Raw genomic sequence first — 16,201 nt, 5'->3', positions numbered from 1 at the left:
TCCGACTTTCTCATGCAGCAGCTGACAGATCATCACTGCAAAACAGAGCTTTTCATACATCATTTGAATCCAATCAGCATTTCATATTCTCTGAAACTTCATTTTTTAAAGCCAGCTCACAAGTTTTGACTCTTGTTTTAGCCATTTTATTTGTTTCTGTATTTTTTAAGCACTTATTTGAGTTTTTCTGTCTTCAAAAACATCTCAACTTAATTTTCATTATATAAAAGCTCATTAAAGTTTTGTAATTCCTTGATAGCTTTTCTAGTAGACTCATAAACCAGTACTTTCACCAGTTAAATTATTACTCTGCTTGAATTAAGTTTTCAGCCAAGTTACAGAGCGTGGCAAAGTGAGTGTGGATACTTTAATTTCCTCTTTAGAAAATTAATCATAGAGTATGGACAGCCTGAAATGTGGTAGCCAGACAGGACTGTGCACCCAAAGAAGTTCTGCAGGTAGGGGGTTTATTGAATTGAGAGATTTTGCATTTGGCAAACTGTAAAATGTCCCAATGTCTGCGTGTAATTTTAGCCTTTTGCACTATAATTTTGTAAAAATGCTAAAAATGTTGATGGTAAATGGCGCTTTTTTTTAAACAGTGTGTAGTTTTTATCACCATTTTGCAGAAAACCCCACACCCCCCTCTTTTGTTCACTTCCAAACCTCCCCGTTGATCAACGGCGGCGGCAGTGGAGACCACAAAGGGAGCAAAACTGACGCACAAATACATTTGAAAAGGAATCCAGGTAGTGCACTCACGCAGCAAATGTGGCAAATGACTTACTTCAAACAAATCTCATTTCCACTTACTTACCGCTGCTCATTGTGTGATGAAGAGTAATGTGCTGAGGCTGAGTGCAGAGCCTGAGCTTCATAAATGAAGGCAATAATTACAGCTGCACCGTCTTGGAAACAGCAAAACTCTTCAGTTAGGTATCAGTCAACAAAAAGATGTCGTTATTTACATTTAATGAAAAATATGTGCATTCTGTGTTTGAAAGCATCTATTCTCATTAACAAGAAGAAATGAGGAAAGAAAAGACCTTAAACATTGTTCCTACTTTTTATGGTGTTGTTGTTCACCTTTCGGCATATCCCTTCAGGGGTTGCCATGGCAACCCTAAATTTTATCCAGGCTGGGGACCGGCACAGGGAGACCCTGATTTAGTGGCTGTAGCGTAAAGGTTCTTGCCCCCACTGGATTAAGCTCATTGCACCCTCTGGGAATTGAACCCTGATTTTTTTTTTTTTTCACAGATTTTGCTGGACATGAGTCCCCATGAATCCATGATGGTTTTTCCTAAAAAAAATAATTACATTCATTGAGCGTGCAAAAAGGAACCCCCCCCCCCCCTGACTGGGAAATGAAGTTGTTGGTGCAGGTTTAACGTTTAAAGGCAGGAAACAGTTTGAGTCAGTTTGTGTGAGAAATGTCAGGTATGTATATATTAGCCTGCTTATTGTTATGGACCTCCAGGGACAAAGGCTGCATTTTCCTGAATATCAGCAGGCCCGCAGCTCTCTGTGGAGTCACCCAGACTGGAAACAGAGCATTAAAGTTCACTTTATAAGATGCGTGGATAACTTTCTAAATGTTAAAACTGCGTTTTGAGTTACAGCTTTAAATATTAAAGGCTCTGTGTCCACCAAGTGTTGTAATAAAAACAATTCATAGCTCTGTATGTGTGTGTTTTCTCTCCCAGAAATACACACTTGGATGTTAAATTACATTGGAAGGGACCATGCATTTCCTGCTAGAGGGGACTGCATTTGCTTAGGAACTAAATGTCTTGGATTGAAAGCAAGATCCTCACACATTTGTTGTTTTTATGAATAGATTTGTTTCTTTGGCAAGATTGCCACTCTCCTTAAACATTCCAACCATAATCCTTAAAAAAAGTATCCCCTTTACTGAAAAGGGAAGAATTCAGGCTTCTGTAATTATTTAAACCTCTGTTTTTGCAGCAAAAAGGACAAACCTCACTGGACACAATTTCTTATATTAATCTGTTTCATTTATTTTTGTCCGGCATGTTGTTTTCATTCATGGCACTGAACACAGCAGCAGAGGGCTCGCTTTCAAAATGTCACCTCTGTTGACTCTGTATTGATTAATGGCCAAGAAATGAAAGGAAAAGGTCTCAGCAAAGGTCCCCATGGACATAAACACACAACAGTAACAACAGTCTTGAACTGTGTGTGGTGAATGGCGGTATTAAAAGTTAACATCAGAAGAGTATATTTTTCCGATCCACTCTGGCTGCCAGCTCAAATGTACTGAAACTTAAACTCCTTCCAGCTGAAATTAATCTTTTTATTTTCTAAAAGGAGCTTTGCTTGACCTTCCGTTGGAAGACGAGCTCCTCAGGTCTGAGGGTAAGAGATGTATAAAGGCCGACGGCCAAACTTCTCCACGAAGTCTGCATGAGCTTGGACCAAAGCGTCCTCGTCTATGTAGACCGCAGGTCTTTTAGCTGCGACAAAGTACTGCACTTTCCTCAAAGTCCAGCCAAACACATACATGAGGAGGCCGCACACGGCGGCGGTGGACCGGCCCACTCCAGCGTTACAGTGAACATACACCGTGTGACCGTTTTGCAGCAGACCGTGGAGCAGGAACACAGCTTGAGGAAGCATCCTGATCCGACCTGCAGAGAAAGGAACGTTCAGTTTGTAATCCCGCAAAATCATCCACTTAATCTACTTTGTGAAGTTCCGCCTGCTGAGCTTTACCAGATTAAACCTGCCTGCCCTTTTTAAGTCTGCTTTTGATATTAGAAATATGTTGTCATGTGGAAAATATAAGGAGCTGCAGGAAGTGTTATCACTAACGGCAGATTTAGGAAGTTTCTTTCTTTCTATTTTGAAAACCGAAACATTTTATTTAACCAAACAGAATGACCTCTGAATTTTTACTTTAAGAAATCTTTAAAGTATGAAAAAAGTTTTTCAAAAACACTTTCTATCATTTTCAGTTAGTAGCCCAACATTTTTTTAAATAATTGTTTTATTTATGAGTATTGCTGTTATATGAATGTTTCCTGGGTTTTTAAAAGAATCCCTATGTAAAATGTCTATCAACAGTCATTCAAAAACATTGGATTAAATGTATAAACCGGATGTGACCCGTCCCCAAAAGTTTTTTTTTTTTTTTAAACCTAATTTAAGGGATATTAAAGCTTTTAAATTCTAAAGCATAATCTACAAACCTTCATGGATAATCTCTAGTTTTCTCAGCCACTTTAAATTCTCTCTGAAAGAATGGGCAGCACTTTTGAGACCAAAACGCCTGAAACACTGAGCTGCATGAATAATTCCATCCTAATCGCTGAGGGAAATCATTGAAGGTAATCTGTGGCTCCGTTGTAGTTCGATCTGCAGATTGTAAATTGGACGGATCATTTTTTAGAGTTGGAGTAGTTAGAATTTCAATAGAGCCTTGCAGCCTGACAGCATCAACAACGGACAGGCACAGTGATCTGACGGGTGTGACGGTGACGGCCCTTACCCTCTGTGCTCATGTCAGGTGTAGGGAGCCATACGTACACCAGACCAGAGTCCTGATGCAGGCGCGTCATGGTCTCTGGGGTCATGACCTCTGCAGGGTTGCGCCTGCATCCGTGCGAGTTGTTCAGCACGTCCCACTCTGTCTGGAAGTTCATCACGGCGGTGATGCCCAATTCGTGCTTCATCTTTATGGTCACGTGCTCCACCTGGCGAGGGCAGCTGCCCAACCACACCCGCTGCAGCACCCTGGTGTCACAAACGCATCGTTGACATTTTTTATGTCATTTCTGAGTCAGATTTATTCATTTCTGGGAATGAGTACACAACATGTACACACAATGTTTGTATTTTTTCTTGTTGAATGCAACACTACAGTTAAATTGACCTGCTGTCCCTTGCATTTATCAGTAAGTCAACAACCAGAGGAGTAAAAGTCAGACATTTTTAAAGTAAAATATTCAAAACTGCTCTTTTTGGGGATTTATTTTGCATGACCGCCAGAGCTTTGCGTGTTTTTCCTTTAATTTATTCTTGAACTAAACCCCGTCTTCTGAAAAGTGAACCTGCTGACTCCTATTCAGTTCTTCCGCTTTGATCTTAAATATTAACTCTAAATTCAAAACACCTCTAGCTGAAAAGTACAGAAGTCTTCATGTGATGATCCTCAACCCTTCTGCCTCCTCCAGCGAATTAGGAGTTTAGTGAAAGTCTGCATCACCGTGAAACGTCTGCAGGGTTAGAGAGAGGGTGTGCAGGGGCCATTTAGTCCGAGGTGAATATCAAACCTCCAACTCGACAGGTTAAAAAGCCTCCGACGGAACACGCAGGTGTTTGACACACACCGTGTAGAGTCTTCTCAACACAAGTTCCAACCTGAGGGTTTTGGCTTATTCATATGCAAGCAGCACGCTCACTGGAAGCATTTGTCACCCACAAAAACATGACACGCATGGAGGGGCAATGAGGGTTTTTTTATTCAGATATTAGCATTCATCATGCAAACTGTCTCTCTGAATGTCTTTCGGCTGTAGACCTAGATACAGACCTTCTGGATCACACTGAAGCTACGCTCACACCGGGCATGCGACGCGTTTTCCTGAACGTGCATTTAGCTCAGGGGGTTCACACTGGACAAGCAGGGAGGGGCTTCTTCTTCTTTTTCTACTAGCGCATGTATGCCACCTACAGTTGAAAGAGGCTTGGTGCAAAATGTCAAAAGTGGTGGAAATGTTGAAAATCCAGGCTTTTTCCTTTCACAGCTCTATTCAAAAAACGCAATTATTCATTTCTCCTCCATGATTAATTATCAAACAGTTGGCATTTCAATAAATGAAAGGGTCTCTAATAAATCTGAGTCCCTGACTGGTCAAAGATCAACCTGCTTTAGCCTTCAACTTGCTTTTAATGGCTGCACGTTACATAAAATGATCATAAAAACTTGCATAGCTACACGTGAACGTGAGAGTTTTGAACGCACGTTTATGTGCATTGACATAGACTTTTAATTGGAATTAGTTGCTGGAACGGACGTTGCAGAGTGTGGTATGAACATACTGTAGCTTGAGGTGTTTGCAAAGGAGAACATAAACGGGGCATTGAGCTAAAAAAATGGCTTAGAACAGTTTTTCCCTCGTGCATTAAAATACCTAAAACTGCTGGATTAAAGGGAATACTTAATCGGATTAAATAAAATAGCATGCATCACATAAACTGTGGAAAATACAAATGGAAAAGAAAATTATTCAGAAAAAAAATTAAAACAAAATTACATCAAATTTAGAAAAAATAAAGTCTTATGTGGGATGCAGGGTCTTTTTTTCTTGTTAACTTTATTAGTTTTCCCATGTGTAATTCTGCTCAGCCGTATTACCTGTTGCACCTGTGGTTTCTGTTTGACACTAAGCTGCATCCTGTTTGCTACTTCTTATACTAAAGTTGACTTGCTCTTAGTCAAAATCTTGTTGTTTTTTTATTTTCTTAAGGCATTTTTTTTGTGGAGATTCTTGTTTATGTTCACAATAAATAAGTGATAGTTTGAGTCGGTCTGCCTTAGGTCGCCTATAAGTTCTACAGACCACCAACGCTGACATTTTAGTGTTTTATTTTTCCATTTGGTATGAAATAAATTTGATTTCCTGCATCAAGTCTTGTTTTTCGAGCAAAGCTGTGATTTATAGGAACCGAGGAGATCAATAACTGGCCCTTCAAAAAAATCCCTGTGTTTCATTTGAAGTTATTGATTTTTAAATCAGGGCCTTTTATTGTTCTAATGTTTGTTTCAGACAGGTCTGGAGAGCAAAGCAACTGTCTGTAATCTTAGGTTCACTGTGAGGTCTTAAGGTGGTATTGAGGCTGAAAAATGTTTGGTCATTGTTATGCTAAACTTCAAGTCTCAAAAATAAAAGTCTATTTTTAGTATAATTCTGTAATTATTGTGCCACAAATTAACTCAGTAATAGTCACAGTGTTGGATCCAAAATCAATCTTTAAAAGTTGAGAGTTACAGAAGTTTTTTTAAGTCCAAACAAACCTTAGGTCGAGGCTGTTATAAAACCCTGGCAGCTTCTAAAGACTTTTACTTTGAAAAACACCTCTATTGTGAGCGCGTTAATGCCGTCCCGCCTCAGGCCCTGAAGATCAGTCACTTAGTAACAGTTTCTACTTAAAAATGAAATGTTTCTCCTTATTCTCCTAATCTTTTGAAGGGTATTATGAACCACAGAAGGATAAAGTATTTTCCTTAAACTTCTTACATCCCCCTTCTCATCAGGAGGGTTGGATGCTGGTGGAACCTTCCACTGTATTTTATTTTATTTTTAATCATTGAAAAAACAAAGCTTTTCCTGCTTTTTAATGATTTGTAGGCAGAAATACATAATTTCTAAACCACTTTACCATCTTATATAAAATAAATAGAGTATTGCATTTTACAATGCATTCTCCTATTATTTTAACTTACCTGGAGAAATGCATGGCCATCTGACCGGCCACCCTGAAGTAAAAGTCTGTGGTGTGTTTCATCTCATTCGTGTGTCCTGTTTTCTCGATCCAGTGATCAATCGGATGGCAGTACACTCCATCCACCACGTTCCTGTCATCATAGGAGCAGCATCTGTCATGGCTGGGACCACTACCTGGACACAGACCACATATTTTCTGCAAGGTTTGTAAGCTAATTCCCTCTAACGAATGTTGTGGGACTTCTACATGTCAGTCATATCCATGATTGATTCCAAAACGTAATCCACAAGAAATCCTCTATTTGGAGCAACAAAGTCATGAATATCACCATAATCTGCTGCATTGTTGACATATTTTCACCCTCTAGCAAAGACAATTTTGTGACATTTAGAGGGGGAGACAAATTGTTTTTCATATCCTCAGGCAACAGAAAATGCAGCTTTGCAGGATGTTTTTGAGTTGAAGAAAACGAGGTCCCTAATTAACAAACGTTACTGTGTCGCCCTCTCGTGGTTGTAAAGGTACATTACACTAGTTGCATTAAATATGGCAAATTTTGAAAAGGTTTTTTTAACGTTGCTTTGGGAAAATCGAATGTGTTGTACCTTCCCAAACAAAACCGCCTCTGACCCTTTGAATAAACTTGAACCAGAACGGATCTTTGACGGGCTCTGCCAGCTCCACCTCTCCGGTCCACAGACAGGGCTCGTCAGGTGACGGGATCTGGAGCGAAGCCTTCATCTGTACCGCTCTACTCGGGTCCCAATGGCCCATTTCTTCACGCGAGCCCGAAACTAAAAGCTCCACGTGCGAAGACTGTGGAGAAAGAACGACTCCGAACCTGAACAGCATGGTGGGGGAGTTTATAAATAAATGTGACGTTGCAGTTCTAGTGGTTGTGATTTTATCTCATTTTGTTCTGCTGACTGTCTGCTGCGGGCTAAAAATAGCGGTGTTTTGGACTTCAGCGTCTGCAAAGACTGAATAAAAAGAAAGAAGGCTCACTCGGTCAACAAATTCTGAAACCAAAAGCTATTTGGATCATAAATGCTGTTGTAAACACTGCAGTACGTGTGAATATTCTGACTGTTTTATTAGACTGAATTTTAAATGAATAAGTACATTTTTAAAATCATGCTCTTCAAGCTCAAAACCATACACACTTAATAGAAACAAATTACACAAAAACGGAAATTTGGTTTAATAATTTAATTCAACACTCAATGTAACCACAAGGGGGCACAATCAGGTACATTTGCCACCACAAGTTGAGTAAATGTGGAAGGTTGCATCCATCCATCAATCCATCCATCCATCATCTTTGTTTATTTGAAAGTACCACAGGGTGTTATCTTGAGCATTCACAGCTTTGCCTTTAGAGCTGTTTCCCATCTTGAGCTTGGAACTTCTGTATAGCACAGTCTTATGGATTTGGGATGAAACCCTCCATGCATCACAACTTATCATGCCAGCAGGGAATCTGATGATTGATAGGACATAATTATTGACACCCAGCACTTTGTTTTCCCATCCTGCAGACGTCCCTAGGCTTGCTTTATTCTGTGTAGGTGTTTGACAGTTGCTGCTTCCCTTTTGGCCTCTTCATGGTTCCCATTTAGCTGTGGTAGTCCAAAGTGTTGCCTTCTGGCACTACAAGCCCTTAAATTCAGATACTCTTCCTGTTACAATCTAGGCATCCTTGTTCAGTCCTGATAACATAACGACACTCTACACATGTATGTGTCTTTATGCAAGACCAAACCGTTAAAAAGCCAGTGAAGTTGTTCATATTTAACATTTCATCCCAACAAGCGCTTTCAAGGAAGCCATTTATAACCCATTCCAATGAAAATCATGATTTTTGTCTTTTTAACTTGTTTATGTGACATTTTTCTGATTACGGAGGTCATATATATATTTTTTGAAAATTGCTCATGGAAAATGGCATTTCTGGGTATTTTAATGATTCAGATTGTTGTGGATCAGCAGATGAGAAAATGCAGTTTGAAAAAGAGCAAATTTGGGACGTAGAAAATATGCTGGGTGGGCCACAAGCTCTCTGCTCCAAGTTCTAAGCAACAGAGAGGGGAAGGGGGGCGGGGTTGCCTCATACCAACATTGCCATCTGCAAGTTTTTAATGAAAGTCTGCCTCTCTGCAGAAACTATGTCCTAGAAAATGGCACAAATTTTTATTTTTTATTTAGTTGGCCACACATAGCAAAATCATACTTTGAAATTTGTTCAAAAGATGATTCCAGTGGGACTTTAACAGAAGAAGGAAACCTTAAAAAACCCTTTAGAAACATTATGTTGAACTTTTATTATTCGGTTTTATTGTTTTTTTATACTGACACACAAACTCTTTAAAGAAATACTTTCCAGTAAAGGGGAGAGTTAGTTAGTCCTTGTTTTGCTACGCAATGATGTTTCTGTATGTTCAGAATGTTTCCCAGCATTAAAACAGGTTTAAACCTATGTGGATTTAAGTGTTTGCTGCTGGTTTCAGTGTTTCTCAAACAGCCACACTATTTTCTATTTGTTTCGGGTTCAGGTATGCATAGGGAACTTGAAGCTTAGAGTTTCTTAGTGAAATTTCTTCACTAAGATAGGACAGCTCGGCTTGAAAGTCTTTAATCATCTGCTTCAGATGAGGCTCGCTGAATCTTTCTTCGGGGAATGCTCCCAAGGGAACCTGTCAGAACCACAGAGAACAAAGCTGAGAATGCCAGAGATTTTCCATTTACACCAGACATGTTCAAGAACTTTGCAAAGTCATGAACGCTAAACTTACCATATCCGTGTACTTATCTGATAGCATCCAGAACATCGCTGCAAACTTGACGCTGTCTCCAACATTTGGAAGGGCCTGAAGAAACGTGTTCATTCTGGACTGCCCCTTGAAGGTTGGGGGAGGTTTTTGTAGCTGGAGGGAGCCGTTAGGGATCCAGGAGTGGAAATCAAACTGAAATGGATGTTTTTAAAAAAAAAACAATTTTATTTGACATTTTGTCAAATCGACCCGTTTTAAGTGTGAAAACAGGTACATTTTGACCCAAACACAATGTAAGGGTCGAATATAATGTAAATGGATTTGAAACTATTTATTTTCATTCATTCATTTTCTGTACCGCTTTGTCCCTTTCGGGGTCACGGGGCTGCCGGAGCCTATCCCGGCTACTTGGGCGTAGGCAGGGGATGCCCTGGACAGGTCGCCAATCTGTCGCAGGGTAGAACATCCACAATCACACACCCATGCACTCTCACACTCACACCTATGGACAATTTAGAGCTGCCAATTAACCTATGAAGCATGTTTTTGGACAGTGGGAGGAAGCTGGAGATCCCGGAGAAAACCCACGCATACACGGGGAGAACATGCAAACTTCACACAGAAAGGTCCCCCATTGATGTATTTTTCATGTCCCCCAGCCGGAACTTGAACCAGGGGCCTTCTTGCTGTGAGGCAAGTGCGCTAACCACTGCGCCACCGTGCAGCCCGGATTTGAAACTACTTGAATCAAAAACTGGTGTCCGATAAGATATTATTGATTCCTCCAATTCAGTTGTCATATAACTCTGTAGATCAAGCATCAAGATGCAAAGAAAAGAAAATTGAAAACTGCAAAAAATGTAAGGCAATGGAAATAAAAAATGCAGTGAAATAATTTAATATCAAACATCATTTTCTTCTGTTTCTCCTTTGTAAAACTTTTTAATCAAGATCCAATATTAGTGTCTCAAATATTTCCTCACCTGACCGTTATTAACAGCAGCGTGCTGAACAGACACGGTGAAAATCACCATGGTGACAAACTTCACCACCTCCTCCACCGTATGGAAAGATGCTGGAACTCCTGTCAGTCAAACTATTTGTGATTTTCTTCTTAGCATTAAAAGGTTAATCATTTTGTTGGCTGTTTGTTTTCTTCTGCTCACCTGACTGTTTGTTTTCTAGGAAGCCTTGTGTGAAAATCTCATCGATCCACTCCTGCAACTCAGTGTCTTTAAAAACGTCGTCGTCTGAAGGGTAGTGGTCCTTCACCACCGAACTCACAAAGCTGGTAAAAAAAAAAGAAAAAGATGGTATATGTGTTTTTGGGGGGCTTTTTTATTTTATTTTTTTTAAAACAGCTTTAATAAAAAGTTCTGGATAAATGTGATCTTAAAATGACCTTTCGATGACGTCCCACAGTTTCAAAGCATCGTCTCTGTAGTAGAAGTTTGGGATGGAATCCAGCCCTCTTGCAGTGATGTTCTCTGGCAGGCAGAGGGCGCTGTAGGTCGTTTCTGACAGACCTCTTCCCATGAGCTCCATCAGTCCCTCCAGTCCAAATGAACTCTGGTAGTCATCAATGCCAACATGGTAATTGTCAAGCTAAGATCACCACACCCTCGGCAACGCATGTTCAAACAACTGCTTCCAAAAAAAGTTTATGTAAATATGCATTTTGAGCTTCTGCATTCAAAAGTCTCGCGTTTACGTATAGCTAGTTTCTGGTTCTTCATACAAAATGCGTTGCCATTGAAAATTGCTTATATTGAAAGTTAAACCAGGTCGAAATTTGACCAATCAGGGATTTAATTCTATGACACGAAGATTGGTCCCGCTTCGAAATTTTGCACTAAGTCTCTTCCAACTGTGGGTGGCGGACATGCGCTAGTAAACAGTAGAAAAAGAAGAAGAAGAAGCCCCCCTGCTTGTCCAGTGTAAACACCGTGGGTAAACGCGTTCAAGAATTCACATTCAGCACCTTCTTAATCATGCGTGAAATGTCGGTGTGTATGCAGCTTTAGGTTTGGTCATTGATAAAAACATACCGCGCAAAGAGCTCCATCAGGTCCCAAAAGAGCCTCACGGCCCATGATGTTTATGTGCAGCGTGAATCGAAAGTGTGGAATCAGCAACTACATGTTTGGAGAAAACATCATTTAAGTATTAAAAGAAGTACCACTGAGATCTCATTGCTTTCTCAGATCTTTAGAAGTCACCTTGTGCAGGGGATGAATGGTTGGGAAGCAGCGCAGAGTCGCAACAGCAAAGACTTCTGACAGAAAGTGAGTGATCAGGAGGTGATGGACAACCTCACATTCCAGCAGATCTGCACTTTTGAAAAACAGTTTGGCCAACAGCCAGTCCTTCTCTGGGTCGGTAGGCAGAAAAATTGGATTCTCTGCTGAAGCTTTTTGGTTCAGCTGAAAAACCAAAACATGGATTGATAGCTACAAATGTAGCTGATGCTTGTGAAGATTACAAACGTGTCTGGGCCATTTTGCATTAATTCTGTACTTGTATTGCAAGAGGCATCAGTTTTCCCTCAGGATTCATGTAGAACAGGCATAAACCAGCAGTCATATGTAGAGGATTCCCATCCTTCACTCTTGTTGGTATTCCCTCCATTATTCTCTGGTCACACAGGAAAATATTGCCTTTCTGTGGTGGAGGAAAATGTCATAAGACTTCAATTAAACAATTGACCAGAAAAGATTTTTCAGATTCAGATCTGGTTTACTAAAGGTTACCAGGTCAAAATGTAAGCAGCAGATTGCATTTAAGAAATTGCCAACAAATAATGGAAATTAGCAAATAAATCATACAAAATGCAAAGAACAATGTAATGCTGTTGTATGGCCTGCAACTTTGCCGGGGGTGACGAACAGGCCTATGAAAATTTTAGAAAAATCGGCAAAAGTGAATTGTTAGATTTCTTTGGCGACAGAGGTGTTTCGTTAGCCACGCCCACATTCCTAACATGTTCACACCATGTCATATTGTTACATTCAGCTTGAGCCAACGATTTGTGTATTACATTTTTACAATATTTGTGAGCAACAGGGGGCGCCATTTTTTGTAAGTTTGCCATGTTAACGCCCTTCAAAATCTATAACTTAGAATTCCAACTTTTTTTCCTAGTAGCTTCCCAATGATAGTTAGAGGAGTTAGACGGTGATAGATTACAATTCCTAAGGAGTTTAAATTAAGTTTGATAATTCAAGATTGCAACCTCTTGCCAAGGTCAAAGGTCAATGAAACTTTCCTTGTGGTTGTAGACTTTACCTGTTTGTTTGTATAAGCATTAGAAGTTACAAAGCTGCAATTTTAGTCTTAACATGTATGATTTATGTAGATATAGGTTTTTTCAGCATACTGTGGGCCACTGTCCTGCAGCGGTTACACCCACCTCTGTTCCTCCAGCTGCTATTTAGCTGGACACACCTGATCCAGGTGAACAGTATTAGGTAGAGCAAAGAAAACAAGTAAGACAGTGGCTCTGAAGGTCTGGAATTACCATCCTTTTGTGCCAGCTTGAAAGTCATTGGATTTTTGGAGAAGAGCAGTTTTTGTAATTCAGAGTTATCCAATCAAAAGCTTGGCTTTGGAGTCCAGGTATAAGTATGGACTGATCTGAATGCAAGCTAAAAAACCAAAGGCATAGTATAGTGATAATTCAATCTAGCCCTCATACACTAAACAAGCAAAAGTTGGAAAACCATAAAAAGATCGTGGGCTAAACAAAGTGAAAATAAATCTAAAAAACTGTTTCAATTTGCTTATGTTTAAATAGGTCAAATGATTGGCATTTATTTTTTATTTGTCTGCCTTAGAAACTACGACAAAAGTAAAGGTTATCTGTAAAATCTTTTAAATTCACCCCACAAATATCACTACTGTCACCAGTACAGACATTTTTCAAGTTTGTCCGCATAAAAATATAGAGACTAAAAAATTTAGAACATATTTAAACAGCAACTTACAAGAGTCAAATCCCTTTTTTAAGGTATTGTGGAAACAAAATTCCCCTCTCATACCTCCATTTCGTCCTTCAGTGTGAGTCCATTTGGCAGACAAGGCTTCACCATCTCCTCAGTGACTGGAAAGTTGGGTGGAAGTTTGGAGCAGCGTTTGATCGCATTGGGATTTGTCCCATTTAGAAACTGATAACCAAAGAAATCATCCTCTTTCCAGTGTTTGGACACATACTCTGGAAAAATAGCAACAGGGAACATGTATTTTTTAGTACATTTTTTGCAGCATACCAACAAAAGAGTTTTTTCTTCCAAGAATTTCAAGAAAAGTTTATTTAACATGTTCTAAAATAAAATAAAAATGTCTTTAGATATGTCTCTGGCTAAAGTAAACCAACATTTACCCGACATAGAAGTCTTTCTGGACTTAAATACTTTTTCCAGATCCTCAATACTTTTCCATTCTTTACACGATCCAGCCAATCCCTTAAACATTAGCTCAGTGTTCCTGAAAATAAACACGAGTGAAACAAAGCACACGACTCCAAAAAGTCTGAGCAGATCACGTGTGAATTCCTCACATTTTTCTTTTTGAATGATGTATTTCATCTGATCTGAGCTCAGAGAGCTGCACCTCAGCTGGGAGCTCCGATATATCTGTGAAGTGAATGTGGCGGGGCAGCTTTTTATCACCAACTGCCCATCTGCAAAAGAATTTCAAAACAAAATGCTGTGAAAAGTCCTCTGCAGAAACGCATTGTTGCTGTAAAAGGAACTTACTGGTACAAACTCTTTCTCAGCTTTAGCTCTTTGTTGCGGTGGTCTATCAGCAGAGGATGCTCCTCCTCGAAAACTTTTAAGGCTAACAGGTGAATAAGCATTAAAACTCTTCATTTTATAGGAAAGAAAATGTTCAAATGGTTAACTGACCTTTTCCTCCTCTGAGCTCTACTTCCTCACCACTGGAAATCCATCTGAAGCAGGGAAAAGCAATCTCTTCTCCCTCAGGAGTCATCACCTCTACTTTGCAGCAATACCACCTATCATCTAAAAGATGAAGGAAAGAATCTTTCTCCACCTTCAGCAGCAGGAGCTTCCCCAGAGAAAAGCTGCATTTCAGACTGTAAGTCCTTGTCTGAGCACAAAAAAAAGTGAAGTGTAAACCCCCCAATGGATTAAACGCAAACAAATGGGAACTGATCTGTTGAGTCTTTTTGATTGTTACATAAGACAGAATTGAACTTGCCGTCCCCGATTTAAAGTCGATGCCAGAGTTGTCTAGCCGAGTGCGTTCACTCTGCCCTTCAGTCCCGAACAAAATGATGAAGATGTTGTCCAAAGTCCCAGCATGCCGCATGCCACCTGTTGTCACACTCAGCTTATATTCAGCCATTTGTCTAAACTATTCCATCAAAACAAAAGGAAAGAAAAAGATACATTCTTAACAATTCACCACAAATTATTTTTTTTAATTATTTTCTTAACTTACTCAGGTTTAGGAGGGAATATTTCCTGTTGTGATACAGAAGTTAAGGCATAAACTGAATGAATGGGGTTGTCTGCTGCTGCCACACAAAATTATGCAAAGAGGGTGTGGTCTAGTCAGACACGAAGACCTGCTCGGTGGGTTTAGGCTCCTCGGGTTAAAACAAACCGAACATACCACTAAAAAGGTTGTTCTATGGACAGTATAAACATTTTAGACCAGTGTATGCAAACAAAAAATGTCAGTTTTAAATTCTGAATTAAATGAAGCTAGGCCGCGCCAGCTGCAGGTCTAGTCTGTAATAGTCTTGAAAACCGTCTCCTGTGATTTTTGTCCCATTCACAGTCCTAAATTCAATCTACTCAATAAGCTGCATTTTGTCCAGAAGAGCTTCAATTTAGACAATTGACTGCTAGCATTAATAAAAAAATAAAAATAAAATTCATAGTACGCATAGATATAAATAAAATACAAATATACTATATATAAATTTACTCCAGGAAAATCAGTAGTGCTTTATTTAAACATGGGACATTTAAAAATTGTGTTATTTGTACATATAGGACAGTGAAATGAATAAAATTGCGATTTTAAGCAAAATCCCGTTTATGAAACTTAAAGTAACTAACCACTACTAAGAACCGATCTTAGTCCTATAGCACTGCAGTAAAAGCAGCAGGAACAAATCTTTACGACATTTAACTGCAAGCTCAGAAAAGCTCACAGATTAGGATCCATTTCTTTTATTTGCAGAACTGTAGTAATTTGACAGTTTTTAAAGAAGAGTGTTAAACGTGGTGTTAGTTTATGTGTTAGTTTGTAAAAAAAAATAAAAATAAATAAATGTTGGGCTACTCCAGTTTTTGTGATTTTAGGCACCATTTGAGTTTTAAAGACCCACTGATTAAAAATGGTGTTTTTGGGTGTTTAACGTGTTTTTATGGCATTTTTCTGGTGATGGAGGTCAAATATAAAGATAATTCACCTTAAGCCATGAAATATCCATAAATGTCTTCGTTTTCCTCATCCTGTACATTCTGTACATTACCACAGTGAATTTGAAATAAAACAACTCAGATGCCATTGAAGTGCAGACTTTCAGCTTTTATCCCATGAGTTGAACAAAAAGATTGCATAAAAATGTGAAAAACTAAAGCATTTTTTAAACACAATCCCTTCATTCAATGGGCTCGTAAGTAATTGGACAAATGAAATAACTGAAAACAAAATGGTCATAACTAATATGTGGTTGAAAAACCTTTATTGGCAATGACAGCCTCAAGTCTTGAACTCATGGACATCACCAGATGCTGGGTTGTCTCCTTCTGAATGCTCTGCCAGGCCTTTACTGCAGCAGCTTTCAGTTGCTGTTTGTTTGTGGGCCTTTCTGTCTGAAGTTTAGTCTTCAACAAGTGAAATGCATGCTCAATTGGGTTATTGGGTTAAGCCATTCAAGACTTTTCCACTTCTTTGCTTTAATAAACTCCTGAGTTTCAATG

The 16,201-nt window shown here is 39.3% G+C and overlaps 2 protein-coding genes and 1 long non-coding RNA gene across 3 annotated transcripts in view; 1 reads left to right on the top strand and 2 right to left on the bottom strand.

The window, feature by feature from the left end:
- Nucleotides 1–10,514, top strand: part of LOC110017725 — a 45,151-nt gene extending 34,637 nt beyond the window's left edge. Inside the window, exons 2-3 of the long non-coding RNA XR_002293224.1 lie at nt 6,563–6,673; nt 10,428–10,514. This is a non-coding gene — a long non-coding RNA (uncharacterized LOC110017725). The remainder of the gene's footprint in view (nt 1–6,562; nt 6,674–10,427) is intronic.
- On the bottom strand, nt 2,000–7,449 carry epm2a (EPM2A, laforin glucan phosphatase). Its single transcript, XM_004083599.4, has 4 exons — nt 7,077–7,449; nt 6,470–6,644; nt 3,512–3,756; nt 2,000–2,651 (listed from the first exon to the last, which is right to left on the bottom strand). The coding sequence occupies exons 1-4, from the start codon at nt 7,321–7,323 to the stop codon at nt 2,368–2,370; spliced, it is 951 nt and encodes a 316-aa protein (XP_004083647.1). The 5' UTR covers nt 7,324–7,449; the 3' UTR covers nt 2,000–2,367.
- On the bottom strand, nt 7,710–14,612 carry LOC101165367 (hydroperoxide isomerase ALOXE3-like). The gene is made up of 13 exons (XM_023953219.1): nt 14,147–14,612; nt 13,997–14,078; nt 13,798–13,920; nt 13,621–13,724; nt 13,280–13,452; nt 11,760–11,903; nt 11,462–11,665; nt 11,291–11,377; nt 10,645–10,811; nt 10,409–10,530; nt 10,226–10,326; nt 9,264–9,434; nt 7,710–9,164 (listed from the first exon to the last, which is right to left on the bottom strand). Exons 1-13 carry the CDS (start codon nt 14,607–14,609, stop codon nt 8,985–8,987), a joined length of 2,121 nt encoding a protein of 706 aa, XP_023808987.1. The 5' UTR covers nt 14,610–14,612; the 3' UTR covers nt 7,710–8,984.
- Nucleotides 14,613–16,201: the final 1,589 nt, after the last annotated feature.

The sequence above is a fragment of the Oryzias latipes genome, chromosome 24 (assembly GCF_002234675.1).
Source record: "Oryzias latipes chromosome 24, ASM223467v1".
NCBI lineage: Eukaryota > Metazoa > Chordata > Actinopteri > Beloniformes > Adrianichthyidae > Oryzias > Oryzias latipes.
This window is presented reverse-complemented; position numbering and strand designations above follow the sequence as displayed.

Coding starts and splice junctions, on each gene's coding strand:
- LOC101165367 (XM_023953219.1), bottom strand. CDS start 14,609: ATGGCTGAATATAAGCTGAGTGTGACAACAGGTGGCATGCGGCATGCT. Junction 13,725..13,797: donor CATCATTCAAAAAGAAAAAT/GTGAGGAATTCA, acceptor GTTTATTTTCAG/GAACACTGAGCTAATGTTTA. Junction 9,165..9,263: donor CAGATAAGTACACGGATATG/GTAAGTTTAGCG, acceptor TGGTTCTGACAG/GTTCCCTTGGGAGCATTCCC.
- epm2a (XM_004083599.4), bottom strand. CDS start 7,323: ATGCTGTTCAGGTTCGGAGTCGTTCTTTCTCCACAGTCTTCGCACGTG. Junction 3,757..6,469: donor ATGGCCATGCATTTCTCCAG/GTAAGTTAAAAT, acceptor TTGTGACACCAG/GGTGCTGCAGCGGGTGTGGT. Junction 2,652..3,511: donor ACCTGACATGAGCACAGAGG/GTAAGGGCCGTC, acceptor CTTTCTCTGCAG/GTCGGATCAGGATGCTTCCT.